The 21,775-nt window shown below is 47.5% G+C and overlaps 2 protein-coding genes across 7 annotated transcripts in view; both read right to left on the bottom strand.

Moving 5' to 3' along the window:
- The window catches only part of ADISSP (adipose secreted signaling protein), a 103,476-nt gene extending 98,403 nt beyond the window's left edge, over positions 1 to 5,073 (bottom strand). For 2 of the 5 annotated variants that reach the window (XM_061583636.1, XM_061583639.1), the window contains exon 1: positions 4,953 to 5,069. The gene's annotated coding sequence lies outside the window, so the exon portion shown is untranslated. The other 3 variants (XM_061583637.1, XM_061583641.1, XM_061583640.1) reach the window with 3 other exon arrangements.
- An 11,437-nt stretch (positions 5,074 to 16,510) lies between these two features.
- Positions 16,511 to 21,775, bottom strand: part of SPEF1 (sperm flagellar 1) — a 52,661-nt gene continuing 47,396 nt past the window's right edge. For both annotated transcript variants that reach the window (XM_061583631.1, XM_061583630.1), the window contains exons 6-7: positions 20,690 to 20,801; positions 16,511 to 18,342 (exon numbers count right to left, since the gene is read on the bottom strand). In XM_061583631.1, the coding sequence (XP_061439615.1) occupies positions 18,235 to 18,342; positions 20,690 to 20,801 (220 nt within the window). In that variant the 3' untranslated portion in view covers positions 16,511 to 18,234. The remainder of the gene's footprint in view (positions 18,343 to 20,689; positions 20,802 to 21,775) is intronic.

Here is a 21,775-nt window from a genome sequence, read left to right as displayed (position 1 = left end):
GGATGGAGAGAAGGTCTTTTGAGGCTGATCTTTTTGGGCGGCATAGCTGATGATGCTGGAGACGCTCCTTTAGATAGACTGTGCCGAAACTGTATAGGGATTTAAAGGTCAAAAGCCATCTAAAGGTGGTGGCCATCACTATATCTCACCACGGTTAACGATTATCAGATGTAACAGTCCACATATTGGTTCCTCGCAAGTTTCCCCACAGCATGCAGGAAAACACTGAATGTGGGAAATGAGCCTTGATCTGTAGAAACAGATCTGAGTCTTTCAGCAGCACCCAAAAGAGTTACCAGGCATAAGCTTTCCTTCTGTTACACGAAGCGAAAGCCTCCAAAGAAAGATTCCACCACCTCCCAAACGTAGCCTAATCCACCGTCCTAGAGGTTCGAAGGTGTCTCCTGACAACTGACCACAATGTGTTTCTCTGCATTTCCACTCAGTTCTTCTAGTCCTCCACACAGCGAAGAACAGAGAGGATCTGGTCACCTTCTGCCTCCCATTATCTTTGTCAACTAGCACTCTCAATGGATTGAAGGATTTTTAGATGGTTCAGTTAAAACTGACCTTTCTGCAGATACCATCTTATCAGGAGGTCCATTCTGCACAGCATAGGAAGCGGACCTTCAGTGTAGTGGCACCGACCCTTTAGAATTCCCTCTCCTTAAATATTAGACAGGCACCATCTCTGATTTCTTTTCAGCACCTACTGAAGACCTTCTTCTTTCAACAAGCCTTTTAAGCAGAGATCTTATCCCAATCTGCATCTGTACTGGAATTCTTTTTTAAAAAGCAGTTTTATTTTGAAGACATTTTTAGTGCTTTATCGGTTGTTTGCTGCCTTGGGCTTCCTTTGAGAGAAAGGATGTTAAAGTTAATTATCACAGAATCATAGAGTTGGAAGGGGCCTATAAGGTCATTGACTCCAACCCCCTGCTCAAGGTAGGAATCCAACTTAAAGTATACCCGACAGATGGCTGTCCAGCTGCCTCTTGAATGCCTCCAGTGTTGGAGAGCTCATCACCTCCCAAGGTCATTGGTTCCACTGTCGTACTGCTCTAACAGTTAGGACGTTTTTCCTGATGTTCACTTGAAATCTGGCTTCTAGCAACTTGAGACCATTATTCCATGTCCTGTACTCTGAGATGATCGAGAAGAGATCCTGGTCCTCCTCTATGTGGCAACCTTTCAAGTACTTGAAGAGCACTATCATATCTTCTCTCAATCTTCTCTTCTCAAGGCTAAACATGCCCAGTTCTTTTAGTCTCTCATACTATACTTCTGTTAATGCAGCCTAAAATAGCATATGCCTTTTTTGCAGCCACATCACAATGTTGGCTCTTATTCAGCTTGTGATCAACAACAATTCCAACATCCTTCTCACATGTAGTATTTCTGAGTCAAGCATCCCCCATCTTATAACTGTGCATTTGGTTTCTTTTTCCTAGGTGTAGTTGCACTTATCCCTGTTAAATTCCATTCTGTTGTTTTCAGCCCAATGCTCCAGCCTATCAAGATTTCTTTGAATTTTGTTTCTGTCTTCCAAGGTACTAGCTATCCCTCTCAATTTTGTATCATCTGCAAATCTGATAAGCATTCCCTGCACATCCTCATCCAAGTCATTAATAAAGATGTTGAAGAACACTGAGCCCAGGACTGAGCCCTGCGGTACCCCACTCATTACCTTTCCCCACTTAGAGAAAGAACCATTGATAAGCACTCTTTGAATACGATTCTGTAGCCAATCGTGGATCCACCTGATAGTTGTTCCATCCAGCCTACATTTAGCTAGCTTGCTAATCAGAATATCATGGGGCACTTTGTCAAAAGCTCTGCTGAATTCGGCATATATATATTATGTCCACAGCATTCCCACAGCCTACCAGGGTGGTTACCCAATCAAAAAAGAGATAAAAGTCTGGTAGGATTTGTTCTTGATAAATCCATGCTGGCTTCTAGTAATCACTGCGTTGTTGTTGTTAATAATAACTATTGTATTTGTTTTAGTTACTGTAAACCGCCCAGAGAGCTTCAGCTATGGGGCGGTATACAAGTTTAATAAATAAAATAAAAAATAAATAAATAAACTATAACACAGGACAGTATCTTCAGAATTAATAGGATAATCTACAGTTTAACAAAACTATCACTCATTGGCCTAGTTTGAACAATATGCTAAACCAAGGTTTATTAAACTACACCTTTTTAAACCATGGCTTAGTGTTACGTGTGAACCCTACCCAGCAGGTTAACTATGGATTGTTTACTGCCAACAAACCACAATCTGAAGCCATGGTTTGCTTTTGGCTTACAAACCTTGTTTTGTTTTATCTACAGGCTTAGCATCATATGCGAGTCCAACATCATTCCTTAACCATGATTTATTTGACACCACCATTCCAAACACTCACCAAGCTACAAAGGCAGGAAGCGAAAGCAGCTGAAAAAACAAACAATACTTTGGAGGATCAACCCATGGTTTTTTAGATTGCCTGTGGTTTAATCCATCCACTAGTGGTTTAATCCATGGCTTGTTAAACCATGGCTTGGCATTATGCGCAAACCAGGCCAATAAAGCAAAGACCATCTTTAAAAATTCTCTCTCATTTCTTGTAGTTACCAAAAGAACTAAATAGCATTTTTAAAAAAGACAAGATACGTGCCCTCAATTCCCAACCCAATCATATTTAATCATACCAATTTAATGAACGGATGCCTTATTTTGATTTATTTGCTGATTAAAGGTTGTGCTCCTATTACAAATGAAATCTACCTTAACCATGTGCCAAGTTAAAGTACAAGAACAAAACAACGCAACTGCTTGTTAAAGGCAAAAAAAAAGTTAATTTGCTGTTTTTTCCACCCAGCCAATGTGTGACAAGAGTATCACAGCCTCTTAAAAAAAATCCCAACCTGGAATCCCTCCAATCTGTTCCCCACCCCCCTCGAGTATTGCTATGAAAGAAAAGACAGGCGTCAAGATCTGGGAACAGGTGAGAGATCAGAAAGGAACAGGAATCAAAACAGCAGCAGGGTTCAGCACAGAAGCAGGAGCCAGGGGGAGTCAGCTTGGACCAAAAGGCACAGTGGTGGCATCCACCCAAGGTCACACTGCTCCAAATGCAGCGTTGCTGGGAAGCAGGCAAAGGGAGCCTTAAGTGCAAAAAGGCCACCCACCGCTCTACCCACCCACCCTGTGCTTGGAGCAGAAGAGGCAAAATGATGCAAGTATGTTAGGTTTTCATACAGGGCAGGGAAAAGGGAAGGAGAATCAGCACAGGAGAGAAGGATGAGCAGAGACTGCACCGGGGGGATGCAGAACAGGTAGAGTTGCGGAGGGGGGGAGGAAGAGTCATTTTACTCCACTCACCGCATCTATGGAAGACAGAGAGAGTTGATGGAGCTCCCTCACATGCAGCTTCTGAAAAACTGCGCAACAGAGCAGGAGCCCAAGGAATGCACAAGGCAGAGGAGACTGAGTACAGTTCCTGGCACACTGTTGGAGATCCAACAGCAAAAGGGAATCTTAGGAAAACAGGGTCGGTGGTTAGTGCAAAAGGGAAAAGTAGGCAGGTACAGGTGCTCAACCCTCCTAAGGACCCCCTTCTGGAGTCACTTCTGTGCCCTGCATAGGTCTCGCCCGCCCTGTGGTCCCTGTGCTAAGCAACACAATCTAGGTTAGGGAGTGGGCAAAGGGTCTTTGTTTTTTTTACTAGAACCTCAAGATCCATGAAGCAGAGCCTGGTGCAAAAGAAGACGGAACACTTTAATTATAAGTTTGTTATGAGGGCCAGAACTGAATGGAGCTCACTGTCTGCCTTCCCACGCAAAAAGCCCACTCCTGGCTATCCCACACCTCCATCATTTCAGCAGTGTAATTTATGGAAGGAGATGTGTCATTTTGTTGTCACTATTTTTAAACAATTGGGGAGTCATCCTTGCCATTCCACTACAAAATCACCCAGAGATCTGCCAGTAGGTCCCGCTCTGCCCACCCCAATCTAGGGGCAGGCAGCCTGATGGGATTGGAGCCTTGGGAAAGAGACAGATGAGCCCAGGGAGGCAAGCGAGAGAGGAGCCTTCCTCGTCCCAACCTGATCCTATCGATTCAGGAAGAAACGCTTTCTCAAGCAGCGTAAAAAGGTGGACAGGAGACATGGCATGGCAAGAGCAACTAGAAGCAGAGACTGGGGGTGCTGTGGCCAGCACCTCGCAAGCACCACAGCGCTGCTATTAGGAAGGGGTGTGCGTGTTCTGCAGGGAAGGGGAGGAGGCAGAAGTGCTGGGACCAGTTTGCATAAGCTCACACCTCACCATTCCGCTACAATCATTGTGGATAGAGTGAACATGGACAGAGAAGGTATCAGAGGGGGGGGGAGGAGGATTCTGCAACAGACTTAGCAAGAGAAATCTACTGGTGCCATACAAGTACCAAGTAGCAGCATAGCTTTACTGTTGAGAAAACAGATTATTGTAATATTGGGGGGGGGAGAGAGAGAGAGAGAGAGAGAGAGAGATTAGGACCCAAATCAGCCTTGAAAGGGAAATTGGGGTTGGGAGGGAGGCGAACAACAGATCGGGCCCTTCTTGTCCCAGCTTAGTTAACAAAGCACTTTCTTCTCTCTCTCCTTTTCTTTATAGTAAGACACACACACCCCATGATTGACTTAAGACTGGGGCATGAAGCATGTTCTCACATTCATTCCTGCTTAGCCTTAACCCTACCCAGTGACTCCTCGCTGTGAAACATGAGACTGCACACTCCTGGGGGCAGAGACCCTTTTTTAAAATAATGAGGCTGTAAAGCACCACGTACACACCATCCGCTATTGTTACTAGTAGCATCGTCATCACCATCACTAAGAGCACAAGCAGCCGAGCATGCGAAGGGGGCCAAGGGAAAGCAGCGGGGGGCCAAGGGAGGCAGGAATCAGAGGCTGGGGACTCACGGCTGCTGCCTGCGGCCGAGGGATCCACACCTTGCTCGGGACTCGCACTGGGCCCTACAGCACTTCCTGCTTGTTCCCTGCAGTCTGACTCTCCCGAGCCTTTCGCAAAGGCTTTTGCGCCTAACCAGCCTGAGCACAAAAAGGCGCCCCACCCTCCCTCGCTCTCATTGGGTCTTGCAACAAAGAGGCAGGCACCTCCTTCTCCCGCGCGCCTTCCTATTGGCTGGGATCCCGCCACCTTGGGCCGACAGGGGCGGGGGGGAATGGAGAGGGGGCGTGACCGGCCGGAATGACGCGAAGCAGGGGCGGAGCGGGGTGGGGAAAGCCGGGCGGCCTTTGGAACGCGGGGCGTGGCTGAGAGGAGAGGGATCAGCCAATGGGGAAGCCGCGGAAGGGAGGAGAAGGTTGCAATGAGCGGTGAGTGCGCGGGCGCTTTCCAGGAGAGGTCCTGCTGCACGTGGGAAAGCGAGCAAGCAATCGGGGGCGGCCACCGGAGCCAGAGTACCGTAGCAGTGCTGTACTCCGCAGTTGCGCATGGCAAGGCAGGTTGGAAAGGGGATGGAAGACGATTCCTGAAATGCGGGGCGAGTCCCATGGCATTCCTGATCTCTGTGTATGGATGTGAAAGTTGGTTATTTGTGAAAGGACGAGGGGAGAAACTGGACTGGTAACTGAATGATTGCACCACTGGCAGCTGGTGGCTCCATGTCAGTGGGGCAGTGGAATCAGCTCCTGGTTTTAGTCTAAACTTTCAAGCAGCCAAAAACCCCAGTGTGGGTTAAAGTGCCCCACTGATGTGGAGTCACCAACCACTACAGGTCTGTGCATCCAATGCATTAGAAGAGGGGTCTAAAACTCCCATCATCCTTAGCCAGTAGAATCAAAGTCAAGGAGGATGAGAGCTGGAGTACCCATAATCTGGATGGCACCACATTGCTCAGCACCTTGGAGAGCTCCTTGAAAGTTGGGACTAAAACTCAGAGTGGATTCCACTGCCCCACTGACATGGAGCCGCCACTGGATCCCACCCTTAATCATGACTTCAGAGCTTTTGAAGGGACTGATGTGCTCTCCAGGTCAACCACTGGCAAACTGAGTGCAGGAAGATCACATGAGCAGCTATGGCCAATCGCACGTTAAGGACAGAGGTGCCGTTGAACTGTACTGGGCTGCCGCAGTTCTTTCCTTTGGCTCATTTCCCTCTTGGGAAGTCAAGGGGCCCCAGCAGTTCAAATGATGGAGCTGAATAAAGAAGTTTGCTAGGAAATATTCCTGAATGCCATTTATTCCTGAAACTGGCTTCTGCTCAAGCTGGGACATGAAGGAGTCAAAAGGGACGACCTCCAGGCGAAAGAGTTCAGTGCCACATCGCCATATGGGCTCTGTTAAGCCATCTGTGTGCCGGGAACATTGCATCTGCCAAGGCGACAGCTTATATGACATTACACTGGCAGAGCAAGACTTCCCATATCCTGATCCCAAAAGGTTATGTGTGGCCTCCCAAGATACCCCAAATGGTGTCCTTTTTTTAATTTGCTTTTTTATTTTACTGTCTCCTCCCCTTGGTCCTTCGCTGTGATGCTGCAAGGTTTTTGTGGCCCTCACCCAAAGACCTGCCAATATTTGGCCTTTCCCAAACCTTTTTTCACTGAGTTTGATAATAATAAATGATTTAAAAAATGATTCAAAGTAGTGTAGAAAAGCTGGTGGGAAAGCCTTTATGGACGACAGTTTTGAAAATGGCAGTTTTGCCACACCCAATTTACACTTCTGCCCAGAGGGAGTTAGCGTTTGATCGATCTAAACAAAGACTAGGAGAGTTTACTGATGAAAACAAAGATCTGTTATCACAGACAGGAATGGCTTTTGTCTAGACTTTGGAATGAAAAACAGCTCTACATTTGGAAATGTTTTAGCAACATTTAGTAAAAAGGGAGCCTCTGACTTGCTAACATTTCTGAAACAGCATTTTACTAATATATTTACTAGAACTTTGCCCACACTAGAACATCAAACCTCTATGTTTATTTTAATCATCCTGATCTTGGGTTGCCAATAGCTGGCAATGTTTAATGATTGGTTGTAAGTATTCCGTTTCATTGTAGTCTTATATAAATGGAATGTATTTGGAAACATAGCTCTGAGATCAGTATTTGTGATGAAGGGTGACCTAGACATTTGGTAAATAAATAAACAAATCATAGACGTGAACACACCATCCACACTTGATGGATTGAAAAATCCATCTTGAGCAATTATTTCAATTAAGGGGGGAATTGTTTACAAATCCAGGTACTGGAAAAGTCAAGTGAAGTGAGGCAGGTGGTTACCAAGGAAATAGTCTTTTCAAAAGTGTTTTGCCACCCTGGGCTCCTACTGGGAGAAAGGGCGGGATATAAATCCAATAACTAAATAATGTCCCACCCTTTCTCCCAGTAGGAGCCCAGGGCAGCATAAGTAAGTAAGTAAAAGTGGCACCTAGGCTAAAATTCCAGCCTCTCCAGAGAGGCTCACCCAGAGCCTTCTCTTTGGCACCAGGTGAAGACATTTTGTATATTGTGCTTTTAATATTTTGTTGTAAGCCCTCCTAAGGAATGTTTAGTCAGAATGTGGCTCCTTGTCTACTGGATTGCGGGCTGCTGCAGGGAGCTCTTATGCGTGGCTGGAGTGGCACTCCTTGCCAGGTGGCACAGGCACCTCCGCAGTAAATAGTGCTTTGGGTGCCCTGGAAGCACTGTTTACTGCTCGAGTGTAGGGGAGGATGAGAGAGAGAGACCAAGCACAGCGTGATGGCAGTGGCTGCCCTTTGCCTGCCTGCTTGAGTGTACGGAGGGGAGAACTGTGCTCCAAGCTTTAAATTGCTACAGCAAGATGCTACATGATAAAAGAACAAAGGCAGGGCAGGCATCCCTGGATGCATTTTGGAAAAAGCCGACAGCCTGACCTGGTTGTTTCATTTCAGGCATGCATATTGTTAGTTTTAAATAAAGCGTTTGCTGAAATATGTTGAACTGCTCTTCTTTTTTGTGGTGTAGGAACCTATCCCTATCCTTTCCATTTTATTCCTACTTTAGTACCAAAGTTTCTGGTAAAGAAGTTGTGGAAGGAAAACTCTCCAATCATTTGATTGTGCTCCAAAGGACAGAGTTTATTGATAGGCACATAAACCAATGGACCATTGGGAGAGGGGTCACCAAGGACAGTCTCTGCCCAAAATACACTAAGCAGAGCTTTATGCAGGTGTTACAGCACAAAGCACATCTTATAACCATATATAGCAATATCTTACACCCTTGTGGGTGGTCACCTTACAAATTGTCACCTGCCCATCCATGTGCCAGGTTGGTACACGCCTTAATCCGAAATCTCTGTTCAGTGGATGGTACCAGCAGCTCCGGTGTGTTTACTAAAGTGACTCTAGTGATGTGAAATCTTTCTCTTGACCACAACTTCCCTTTTTCCCTTTGTTGTGGAATTTTCTCCTAAATGGAGTTGCTAGCGTGCGCTATGGTGGGAGACTGCCTTCTTCCCCACATCAAGGGTCTTTTATAGGTTTATGCAAGGTACAGTCATGTGTCCCAAGGTACCCAATAAGGGGCTTTACTTCCACCTGGCTCTGTGATTTGTCAGGTAATTCTCCATTATTGGGAAGTAAGAACACACATACTCATCTTTTGTCTGCCCTGTCCTGTCGCAACATCCATCCTCTTCCACCTTGAAGAAGGTGTCCCCGCACTTTTAGTGCGAGTCGTTTCCGACTCTTAGGGTGAAGTCTTGTGACATTTACTAGGCAGACCGTATATAAGAGGTGGGATTGCCAGTTCCTTCCCCGGCCTTTCTTTTCCCCCCAGCATATGCCAGATACTCATTTTACCCACCGCGGATGGATGGAAGGCTGAGTGGACCTCGACCCCTTTTACCGGAGATCCGACTTCCTCCTTCCATTGGAATCGAACTCGGGCCGTGAGCAGAGCTTCGGCTGTGTTACCGCCGCTTACCACTCTGCGCCACGGAGGATCTTCCTTCCACCTTATCTACATACTAATACCAACGACCCTCAGAGGTGTAATTTTCCACTTCACCTTCTCTTGAGGCATTTACAGACTACTTTCACTTTTAGGCAATGTTATGCTGCAGCTTAGCATTTCAGGCTTCTGAATTATGGCAGAAGCAGAAGCAGAGGCTTTTATTAGGCCTGATAAGCCTTCTTGACCTGATAAGTTGTAATTCATTTCTCAAAGTAATGCCCAGGAACACATGTACTTTGCTAACATAGGTATTACTGTATTTCACAGGGTAAACCATACAGAACAGAAACCAAAGATAAAACATCAGTAACAATTCACATGAGCATTTGTTGCACAGCACCCAGTGCATGAACAGTTTGATATTGCCTGCACTTCTGCAAGGAAGCTCTGTATCTTGACTCAGAAGGAATCTATCCATTCATTCTTTGTTGGAGTCCCCGGGTGGATTGCTGTCACGGCAAGAAGTCTCTCTCCAGAACCCTTAGGAAATCGCCTTCTCAGCTGACTCTTAGAAGGTCTGAAGACATAAATTCCAAAATCTACTCTAGGGAAATGCCAATATATTAGGCCAACCTAAATGTTGCAAGACAGTGTGCAAGCTTTTGAGTTCTCTTTCCATCAGGCTAGATGGTAAAGTGATAGAGTGAGGTTCAGTGGTTAAAGGATTGGACTAGGATTTGGGAGATGTCCGGATCACTGCTGGATTCAAGGGTCCTGACACTCCAGTATGCCAGCTAATGCACACACCAGGCACAACACAGATGGCCTGAGGTCTACAACCGGCAGCCCACCACAACAAGCGCTCCTGGCCCTCATCAGGTGTTGTGACTATCGCCGGTCTCCACAGCCAGTCACTGAAATGTGCTTTGTGCAAGCACATGCTACCCCACCATTCTCACTGGAGAAAGTATATTTGCAAAAAAAGGAGCTCTCTGCTTTCCTACAGCCATAGCTCCCAGCAGCTCAGAAGAGCTTGGGTAATCTCATCAGAATCCCTAATTCGCTAACAGATGGGAGTGGACACTGGTCGGCAGCCCGGAGAGGCCTTGTTTCTGCCTCCCATTATTAGTGATCAGCCCTTGGTCTTCCGCTTCCTTTACTGTGTCCAATGTCTTTGTCCTTTGTGGGAGGACAGCGGAGGAGAGAGGTTGGATTTCACGAAGCTGCCTCCCCAGAGCCCTTGAGATCAAGGAAGACAGAGCAAATGAGACGATGGATACAATATACTGGAGCAAATGGCACTGATGGTTTTGGAAGCAAGCATTCAGGTCATGCAGAAGGGAGGGCTAAGTGTTCAAGAGCAAGACCAAAGATGAAACAAAAGGCAGCAGGGGGCGGAGAAAATACTACCACGACTACTAGTAGTCCTTTTAACCCTTAGCCACAGTTCTCACCTTACAGAATGGCACAGAAGGAGGCTGATGGCAGCTATTCAATTAATTAGGCTTAAAACACTTGTGTTGATGGCATCTGGCTTACCAAAGAGGAGGGGAAATAACCTTCTGGGAGCAAAATTATACTTAGGAAGGACGCTTTGGGGCAGGAATCCTCCCAAATATGAGGAGGTAAATAATAATACCACTGAGTAAATGTGCCCTTGAAAAGAATCTACAACACCAGATACTTAATGCTGATCAGCCTTCAAATTAAGGGAGGAAAGGGAAGTGCATAATGAAATCTGCAAGGCCCACCTTTGACTCCCCCTCACCCAGTTTTAGCCAGATCAGGGCTCACCCAATCACGTTTTAAAAAACAGTAGCTATGGGGGCAGAACACAAGATAAGGCGGCTGGGGGCTCCTTTGCCTCCCTCATTCTTTATGGTAAAACCCTCTAAACTCAGCCAGAGGAGCCGCTTGGTTCCAAAAGATCCCATCCCCACTCAGGTTCAAAAGGGCAGAGAACCAGCACGGTGCGCTCGAAGAAATTTGTGGTGTTCTGTCATTGCTGTGTTATTTTCCTAGCTAATGGAAAAAGTTTTCCCCAAAGGCTACGGCTGACGCACTAAGCGAATTTGCTGATTTGTGATGTCATTTTGTACTTGTTTCATGAATGTAATTTGATTGTTGCTTGTCGTGGTACTTTTTCTTAATGCTGGAGTTATACACATTCTTTGCAAATACAATAAAAATGCTGGCCTCGATTTTTCTCCCCCCTCCCCACAGCTTGAGAACATTAAAGGGCACCCAGCATTTGCATTTCAAACTTGAGAACAGTTTGGTGAGCCCTTTGATGTGACATTTATTTTTCCAGCCAGGGTGGTCACCTGACTCATCTTTATCATCATTGGGGTTATAGGCATCGGGGTTGTGGGGAGTCACAGACCCCTTACTTTTTTGGGAGCAGGGTCCCAGCCAAGGCCCTATGTATGAGCCAATCATCATCAAAGAGGAGCGTGTGAGCCCCTGTGAGGAGTCTTTTTTCCTTTTGTGCTCATTGGAACCAATCAGAGTGAAAGGAGGTGAGTCAGCCACTGAGAAGACTCTTCTCAGTAGCTAACACACAGCCCCTCCTTTCATGATGATTGGCTGTTAGGGATGCCTGTTGTAGTGGAGTGTGGACTCAGAGAGGACACACAGAGCAAGGGAAATGAAGGACAGTGGAAAAGGGCTGTGAGGTGGCAAGGCCTGACCATCATGCAGGGACCCCGCACTTCTGAATTTGCCACTACACTATTGATCATCATGTAAACATAATAGAAGCATCCCCCAACCTGGCACCTTCCAGATGTTTTGGACTGCAACTCCCATCAGCCCCAGGCTGGGGCTGATAAGAGTTGTACTCCAAAACAACTGGAGGGTGCCAGGTTGAGGAACAATCCTAAGGTATTTATGTTTTATCTGGTTTCTCAGACATTGGCTGTATTGCCGAAGCACCAAACCAGAATCCAGGAAGCTGATGTTTGGATGTGCCCTATAGGTCTAACGAGACATTACAAAGGATGCCTGGTTGCATCCAAGGCCCACCGCCACCACCACCACCACCACCACCCCACTCTCTTCTAGCAGCAGCCAAATAGGTTGAGAATGGACAGGGAACCCCTGAAGGCAATTAGATCACAATGCACATTATTATTTATTTGTTTATTTATTATTTGATTTGTATCCCGCCCTTCCAACAGGAGCCCATTTCTTTTATTGGAAGAATAGGTTGGCGAGATGTGGGTCAGCAAGTCTCCCATAATGTCCACTTTTAGGCCCTAACATTGACCAAAGCACCATGTGAATTTAGTATCTATGTACATCCAATTGTAACTGGACAGGTTACCTCATGTTTTGAAGGGCTCCAGCGGTGCAGGATGGGATTTCCCTCAGGATCCCATGCAGAGGATGTTCAGCAGGCCTTCGTGGTCAAATGAGAGGCATTTTTCACAGCCAATTATGTTTTATTCAAATGTTGATCACATGTCATGCAGCTGCCTGACTTCCACAGCTTTACAATCAAATGCTTGGCTTCTGAGGGAGCGAGTTGCGGGAGGGTGGGTGACAGAGAGGAAGGCTGGTCTCATCAGAACAACTGCTGCCTGCCTCAAATATATCTTCCAGCTGGTTTCTTGGATACAGACAGTATATTTTTCAGAAACTGGAAGAGTGATATCCAGCATAAGTCAGAATCAAAAACTCCACTGACTTCAATGGCTGTATTCTGAGTATTATGATGATTTATTACTTGCACTTCACTGTAAGGTCCCGGTGTGCGGCAGCTATGAAAAAGGTAGATTCCATGCTAGGGATTGTTAGGAAAGGTACTGAAAATAAAACTGCCGATATTATAACACCATTGTATAAATCTATGAGGCAGCTGCATTTGGGATACTGTGTACAGTTCTGGTTGCCCCACCTCAAAAAGGATATTGTAGAGCTGGAAAAGGTTCAGAAAAGGGCAACCAGAATGATCAAGGGAATGGAGCGACTCCCCTATGAAGAAAGGTTGCAGCATTTGGGGCTTTTTAGTTTAGAGAAAAGATAAGTCAGAGGCAACATGATAGAAGTGTATAAAATTATGCATGGCATGGAGAGAGTGGGCAGAGAAAAGTTTGTCTCCGTCCTAACACTAGAATTCGTGGATATCCAACAAAGCTGCATGTTGGAAGACTCAGGAGAGACAAAAGAAAGTACTTCTTGACACAGTCCATAGTTAAACTATGGAACTCACTCCCACAAGAGGCAATGATGGCCACCAGGTTGGATGGCTTTAAAAGAGGATTAGACAAATTCATGGAGGAAAAGGCTATCGGTGGCTACTAGCCATGATGGCTGTGCTCTGCCACCATAGTCTGAGGCAGGATGCTTCTGAAAACCAGTTGCCGGAAGCTGCAGGAGGGGAGAGTGATACTCTCACACTCAGGTCCTGCTTGCGGGCTTCCCATAATGGGCATCGGGTTGGCCACTGTGACAACAGGATTCTAGACTAGATGGGCCATTGGCCTGATCCAGCAGACTCTTCTTATGCTCAATTTAAAATGCAACATTAAAAACCATTTAAAACAAATTGCAATCACAAGAATAAGGTGGGTCCTAAAAAATACGCACCTCAAGTGTCAAAGTATGACTTAGTTGAATATCAGCCTTAGATATATATTTTTTAAGTATTAAGATTGTGTTGTGCATTCCATACCAGAAAAGAACCCCTCAGCAACATTCCTCAGACTATTTCTTAGGGCAGTTCCACAGACGTGGTTTACATTGCCTTTGGCCCTTTTGTGCTGTTTATACAAATGCGGGATCTGCAATGCAGAATTCAGAAGACTGAAGAGTAACTCGTGGGAGTGAGCATTCTGACCAGTGTAGGTTTTGCATTTGTCTTACAAAGCAATGGAAAGAAAATAATACTTTGACCCAGGGATATGGCTCTCTTCCAAATGTCGCTGGACTACAGCTCTCGTTGTCCCTGATCACTGGCCATGCCAGCTGGGCCTGGATTAAGTTGTTGGGAGTTGAAGCCAACAACCCATGGGAGGGGGGGGGCACAAGGCTTCCCATCCCTGCTTGAACAAACTCTTACATGTCCAAACCCATCTTCCCCAACCTGGCAGTGTCTCCAGATGTTTTGGGCTACAGGCCCAGGTTGGAGGGCGGGGGAATGCCGGTCCAAACACTTCTGGCATCTTGCTACAAGAGTCCTCCACATAAAACAGACAGGGCAAGAGAAGACTGAAACTTTTTTATTGCTGAAAAATCTACAGATAGCCCTTGCACAAAGAAACACCAAGATCACACTGAAGGCTAAGCATCGCCTCCAGCACTGTCCCCTGTCCATGACAACCCGCCGTTTCCCAAATGCAACCTTATCATCACCATAATTGAAAAATGATTGATTAAAAGCAACTGATCAGCACAACACCTCCACTGGAAGAGGCTGTTCACTCAGGCAACATTTGCTGGAACCGAGAAGAGCAATGCTGTCTCCTAGCAACTCTGCCTTAGCACTCCAGTCTTGTGTCTGCCCCTAAGCCCTGCTAGATGGAGAGTCCCTGAAACATCTCCAAAAGGTGGCTTAATCAGAATGGATCGTGGGTCGGGTGTTGGTTAGAGCTGGCCTGCCACTTCAGCCTCTTTCCCTCCTCTTGGCAGCGGCTGAGACAGAGTGCCAGCTGCCCCTATCCAAGGTCCCTTTTTGGGTGGAATAAGGCAGACAGAGTGCCGGTAGCCACTGAGAGCCAGAACCAGCATCCCCAGGGATGGCACATTTTGAGGTAGGCCAGCTTGCCTCTCAGTTCCTCTGTCACACAACACTCCAAAAGCACACAGGTGGGGTGGGGATTCCACACAGGTCATTTTCAAGAAGGAAATAATGCCCATGATGTGATTGAATCCTAGGTGCCCCACAGCAATAGTTGGGAAGGGGGTCTCCTCCAGCTCCCTGGGGCACCAGAGGAAGGCCCCATGGCTTAGACCAGGAGCAGCCAAAGTGGTGCTCTCCAGATATTGTTGGACTGCACCTCCCATCATCCCTGATCATTGACCATGTTGGCTGCAGCTGATGGGAGTTGGAGTCCAACAACATGCTTAGACCCCCTAACTGAGGCTCTCCCTCGCAACAGCAAAGCAGTGACAGGCACAGGCACCCCTAGTACAGTGCCTAGTGCAGCAAAGTCTAAGATCGGCATGGCAGTCCCTGAGAGAGAGATCACTATGGGAGCTAGAGAGAGAGAGAGAGTCACCCAAATGTCCACAGAGAAGCATGGAATCTCACACAATAGATAATGATATTCAAACAGAATTGCATATGGAGGTCCATTTGCGGTTGAATTCCATATGGGGTGTGTGTGTATACTTATATATTAATTAGGCACTGGATGCGTGTAGGCCCATTATACCAAAAACAAGTCTTCCTGGTACATATGCCCATATCATAGGCAGGCACTGAGGTCAGTAAAAGAAAGGTCTGAAGTGTATCCATGAAGAACCAGAGAATAATAGACCATTAAAACTCAGCTGACTCTGTTAGCAGATGGAACAAACGCAAGCCTGTTTGCACTGAAAATCATCAGACCCAAAACTCCGTTCTTCCATTTACCTGCATATGCTAAAATCTAGCACAAAAACCCAAGGGGGGGGGAAACTGAGGTTACAAGATAATAACAAATCCCAGTAGGGTTCCTGAACTCTCAGCTCTTATCATATTACCTCCCATAGTCCAAGCTAGGTCTAGGTCTGGGGCTGCGGGGTGGGGAGGTTATTGGAGGCGAGGCAGATGGCTTATTTGCCAAAGACAGCCTCCTTAGCCCATGTTGAAATAGGGTAGCCAATGAGAATGTTCACAGTAAACAAATCAGTTCTGCACGAGTGTCGTGGATTCCCCTGTAGAATTTGGGAGCTATAGCCTGATGAGGGTGCTAAGAATTGTATGTGCAATCCCTAGCCCCACTTCCCTCGACTTCTGATTTTAAAGGGGGTGGGAAGGCATGACTATAAAGCCTGCTTAATGTTGTACTATAGGCATGCCTTAATTAACACAAGTTTTACCAGGTTTGTTGACATGCTTATCAAAATACAGAATGTATATAAGAGAGTTTGGAATGCGGGGGGGGAGGATCTGAGGAATTGCTGGAAAGGGCGCTATCAAACTGGGACCTGTAATGCTCCAAAGCGATTGAGAATGATGTTCTTGAGCAACGACTTAACAACAGCCTTTGCCAGACTGGTGTCCTCCATCTGTTTTGGACTACAACTCCCATCAGCCCCAGTTAGCATGACTGTGGTGGCTGTAGGCTAATAGGAATCATCGTTTGAAACAACTGTGGGACACCACTAGGGTTGCCAGGTTCATGGCCTGAGACTGATCCTGTATCTTTAGGAGAAGAGAAAGTCAGCCAAGTGCAGGCGTTCTTGCAACCCTGTAATGGGAAAAACCACAAGGTGGAATTCTCCCTCCCCCCTGCACAACTTTTAAAGATACAGAAGACCTTGTGGAGGCTGGGCCTGGCAACCCCGAGGTCTTCTGTTTCTTTAAAAGTTGTGCAGGGGGGAGGGAGATTTCCACCTTGTGGTTTTTCCCATTACAGGGTTGCAAGAACACCTGCACTTGGCTGACTTTCTCTTCTCCTAAAGATACAGGATCAGTCTCAGGCCCTGAACCTGGCAACCCTAGACACCAGGTTGGCTTGACTGACCTACAACAGTGAAGGCTGCCTTTTTTTCTTTTTGCTAAAATAAGTCATTATCTGTCTTTTAAAAAGGAAGGGACGAGGGAAGCAAACCTATGTTCAAAACACAGACCTATTTTATGCAACTGAGCTATGCAAGGTGAGCAAGAGGAAGCTACAAAACCTCTTCGGTAGCTACTCCACTTGTTCCAGATTCCACTTTTGCAGGAAAACCGCATTTGCCTGCAATTGTTGCAACCACTAATGTTTGCTGTTTTGCTGGGGATTTGCACTGAGCCAGGTGCACCTGGGACCAGTCTTTCATGACCGTGTTGCCAACGGGCTTCGAGGGCTGAACATACCTCCCCATACCATGTTTAAGGCAAGTGTGGCTGCCCCTCACTGCAGCAAGCATGAAGTGCCATCTATGGCAGACAACCCACCTGTGCATCTGGAGCAGCAGGGCAGGGCTGGAGAACATTTGGCCGTCCAGGTGTTCCTGAACTACAACTCCCATCCATCCTAGCAAGTGTGGCCAATGGCCAGGGATGATGAGAGTTGTAGTTCAGCAACATCTGGATCGTCAAAGGCTTCCGCACACTTGTAGTAGGAGGTAACCAGGCTACCAGCTGAGAGCCAAATGGGGTAAAGAGAGGAAAAGGCACCCAGAACTACCCCCCAGGGTAGAAACAATAGTGGAAAGGGAACCTGACTGCCCCACTCCTCAAAAAAAGAAGGCCTATCTGAGTGAGGACCTTCTCAGGAGTACATTTCCCAGGGAGAATGCACCAGCAATATTCCCACAAGGAAGGGTATTACCTCCACTCCCCAAAAGGACAGTGATACCTCTCGGGTCTTCAGCAGAAGGTTACAGAGAGCAAGACTCTTAGCCAAACAACCTGTCACTCCATCCACAGCCATCACCGCCAGCTTCTCTGCCCTCCAGATGTTCCAGAGCCACCAGCGAGCACAAGGACTTTGCAATGCTTGGGGAGGCAGCCATGGAGACTGGCCTCATGTGGTAAGAGTCCTGACTGGAGCCCAGTCCTGGGTGTGGTGGGGGTAGACAGGTGCTCAAGGCAACAGTGAACATACAAGCCCACTTCCTAGCCCTCCACAAAGGGACCTGCCGAGCGGGGAACTCTGGGGAAGGTGCTCTGCCTCTCCTAGTTCTGAAGAGCCCAAGGGGGAGCTCTTACTCCTGAGCAGGGGCAGCCCACACCGGAGCCATCAACCTCTGGGGTATGCTATGGGGATGTCACCATTGCTGCCATATGGGCATCCATGTGTCCTATGACAATGCTTGGAGCATTGAGGGCACATCCTTTCAGCCTGGTGCCTCTTCCAGGATGCCTGGCTCACTTCCGTCCGTATCTGCCAACAGATTTTGCCTCTCTGGCATCAGACCTTGGGCGTTAGCTAAGCTGTCTGTCTGAGCCACCTGTAGACATGACTTCTTAGTTGAAATGGGGATCTCTGCCAGTCTTTGTTTTGATATCTCAGCCTCCTTGGAGCCTGAAGGCAGCTGTTTGCAAAGGAAGAGGTGGCCGCTTCTTGAAGGGGGCGGGGGGGGGGGGATGACACACGGGAAGAAAGAAGGCCTGGCCATCTTAACATTATCTGCTGGGTCAGAGAGACACCACTGGGAGGGAACCTGAGCCGGGTCATTCATTTCCGCCTCTGCTCTGCTTGTTGCAGGCGCCGAGTCAGGTCATCGATCCGGACGTTCTTCAGGTGCAAAAGGTGTTCCAGCCTGCGAACCTTCATCTGTAGGATCTGAGTCAAAGGAAGAGATAAAAGGGCGCGATTTCTAACAGCGCAGTCCAAACTCGGGATCTGCCAGGATGAGAGAGTTTGGATTCTTTTCGGTGCCAGGTCAAGACTTTCCTCTTCTCCCAGGCATTTTAGCATGTGTTTTTAAATTGTTTTTTAAAAATGTGTTTTTAAATTTGTATATTTGTTTTTAATGCTTTTAATTGTTGTAAACCGCCCAGAGAGCTTCAGCTATGGGGCGGTATGTAAATGCAATAAATAGTAATTTGGGTTCTGCAGATGCTAGGCTTTCCGGCCTAACTCTCTCACCTCAGCTGAGCAGGATAAGTGCTGGCATAAGATCCTAATTGTAGCTCAGCCACCACAGCCTAAGCTGGCATAACTAAGCTGGTTTAAGTCGCCCAGAACAGGTGTTCTGGGGGGGGAGGGGGAGGAGAGACTTACCCCTGTTCCCAACCCTGTTCAGCTTGGTCATGTAGCCCCATCCTCAGAACTCAAGCCCACACTCATCTGCCTGCTCAGCTGACAGTAACCTCTCCCACAGGCTCCTCAACAGAGTTTGGAATAGGGGTATGTTACGCCAGCTTAATTTATGCCACCTTCCTATAGTTAGGATTGCTCTGTAAGTATCTCCTGGTACTCCCAGCAGCTCCCGGGGGCGAGGAAAGACAGCCATCACAGCATCCTGTGTCAGTGAGTTCCCATGGTTGGTGTGTGTGGCTAGCAGCCTCTGATAGGTTTGTCCTGACTAACCCTGCCTCAGATTTAAGTAAAAACATGGCATCTTCTGTGCAAAGGTTAGGAAGTGGCAAAGGGAGAGGGGAAATAATTCATGGCACTGCACCTCCTTAAGGATGAAGCCCTCTTTTGCTACAGTTGTGGGCCACAGCATCTGGCAACAAGGATGATCAGGGGACTGGAAACAAAGCCCTATGAGGAGAGACCGAAAGAACTGGGCATGTTTAGGCTTGAGAAGAGGAGACTGAGGGGAGATAGGATAGCACTCTTCAAGTACATGAAAGGTTGTCACATAGAGGAGGGCCGGGATCTCTTCTCGATCGTCCCAGAGTGCAGGACACAGAATAATGGGCTCAAGTTTCAAGAAGCCAGATTTTGACTGGACATCAGGAAAAACCAGAGCTTGGAAAAGTTACTTTTTTGAACTACAACTTCCATCAGCCCAATCCAGTGGCCATGCTGGCCAGGGCTGATGGGAGTTGTAGTTTAAAAAAGTAACTTTTCCAAGCTCTGGGAAAAACCTCCTAACTGTTAGAGCCATTCAACAATGGAACCAATGACCTAGAGAGGTAGTGGGCTCTCCGACACTGGAGGCCTTCAAGAGGCAGCTGGACAGCCATCTGTCAGGAATGCTTTGATTTGGATTCCTGCATTGAGCAGGGGGTTGGACTCGATGGCCTTGTAGGCCCCTTCCAACTCTACTATTCCATGATTCTATGATTCTGTGATCTTGATCACTGGGCAGAGGCTACTCCAAGCCACTGGAATCCAAGTCATGCTTGACCTGCTTGATGGAGGACTGAAATAAAGAGCTCTTGCAGTTTGAAACATGGACAGTGAAAAGAGAGAAAAACAGACTGAGTCTGGACCTTGCGGAGAAAGGTTGTGGAGAGGCGCCTGGCTCACAGAAGCAACCCTTAAGAGCCTTGTCCAGTCTGAAGGATACTGAGGTGCTAGGCTGTTGCTGTTTCGAGAGGGAGAGATCCCTGCTGGCTTTCATGTTTACCCCCTTCTCCCTAGTTTGTTTTGTCTATGTGCTTGCACCCCACTCTGCTCAACCTGCACATCTGCAAAAGGCACCAGTGCTTTCAGCTCACAGGGAAGGCGACTTTGTAAAAACTGGCTATCGCTTGGGGAAGTGATGTGTGCAGAGCAAGAATGCTGCAGAGGCACAGGGCAGCACAAGGCAGAGCAAAAGTGCAAGTGGGGAAAATGAACCTGGCTGGTGTTGGGAGTAGGCTTTGCTTTCTTTCTCTTCCTGTCTTTGTTCTCAGTTAAATAGTAGTGGCTCCCCGAGTGGAATCCTCATGGAAGCCATATGACTTTACCTCTTTGTAGTAATACAGCTTACATTTCTTTAGTCTCAGCTGAGAGCCAGTGTGGTGTAGTGGTTAAGGTGTTGGAGTATGACCTGGGAGACCAGGGTTCGAATCCCCACATAGCCATGAAGCTCACTGGGTGACCTTGGGCCAGTCACTGCCTCACAGCCTCATTAAAACCCTATTCATAGGGTTGTCATAAGTTGGAATTGACTTGAAGGCAGTATACAGTCTCAGCTACCAGTCAACAGCCCAGTAATTTCTGCATATAAATGCAAGGGAGCTCCTCTCACCTGAACCGTCTCCTGTGATGCCAGCAGGGCTTGTTCCCGCTCGGCTAAGTGGAGGCGCAGATTGGCATCTGTCTGCAATGGCACCGTGTAACTTGGATGTCCTTTGGCCGCCCTGGAGGTGCAGAACAGTGCAGAAAGTCATGCCAGTCCAAAAACTGAGGATTCCCACCCCAGACACACACATGCACACACCCTTGAGCTCCTTCAAAGAAAACACCCATCCCCCTAACAGCATCCAGGTGTTTTACTGGGTCAAAGAAACAGCCCAGACTTAGCCCAGTACTTTGGCTAGACTGCCCCAGTTCACTGAGGCTCCATTTAGCTATCATGGTTTATAGCAGGGCTAGCCAGCATGGTCCCGTTCCGGATGTAGCTGGACTCCAACTCCCCCCATCCCTGACCATTGGCTATGCTGGCTGGAGCTGATGAGAGCTGGAGGCCAACAGCACCTGGACGGCACCATGTTGGCTACCCAGTCTCTTCCTCCATGAGTTTTCTAAACACAGGAAACATAGGATGCTGCCTTATGCTGAGTCAGACCATCTAGCTCAATATTGTCTGCACTGACTGGCAGTGGCTCTCCAGGGTTTCAGGCAGGAGACCTCCCTGAAGATGCCAGGGTAGGTAAGTTTTTTGGCCCAGCAGGCCAAATCTTTGTGTCTCCATACCCTCCGGATCAGTTGTTACAGTTGGCAGGGCTACCCACCTGTCAATCTTCTGATGTCATGATGATGTCAAAGTTGACCTGTGGGGGTGGGGCGGGGTCTGTTTTGCCAACACGTTCCCTGCAGGAAGCCCACTTTCAAAGCAGCACACGGCAGGATTGAACTCTGCTGCTGAGCAGGGGGTGCAATCCTGCTCTCTGCAGGGGTCTGCTTAGTAACGCATTCCCTGCAGGAAAGGTACTGGCGAAGCAGCATTCTACAGGATCTATCAGCTGAAGTTACCCAGGTGTGGCTGTGGCTTTGGGGAAATAGCCTCATGGGCTAAACTGGACCCCCTCGCAGGCCAAGATTGGCCCTTGGACTGGAGGTCTCCCACCCCTGGTCTAAACCTTCTTCGGAGCCACTTGATGGAACCAGACAC

The sequence above is a fragment of the Rhineura floridana genome, chromosome 9 (genome assembly GCF_030035675.1).
Source record: "Rhineura floridana isolate rRhiFlo1 chromosome 9, rRhiFlo1.hap2, whole genome shotgun sequence".
Lineage (NCBI taxonomy): Eukaryota > Metazoa > Chordata > Lepidosauria > Squamata > Rhineuridae > Rhineura > Rhineura floridana.
This window is presented reverse-complemented; position numbering and strand designations above follow the sequence as displayed.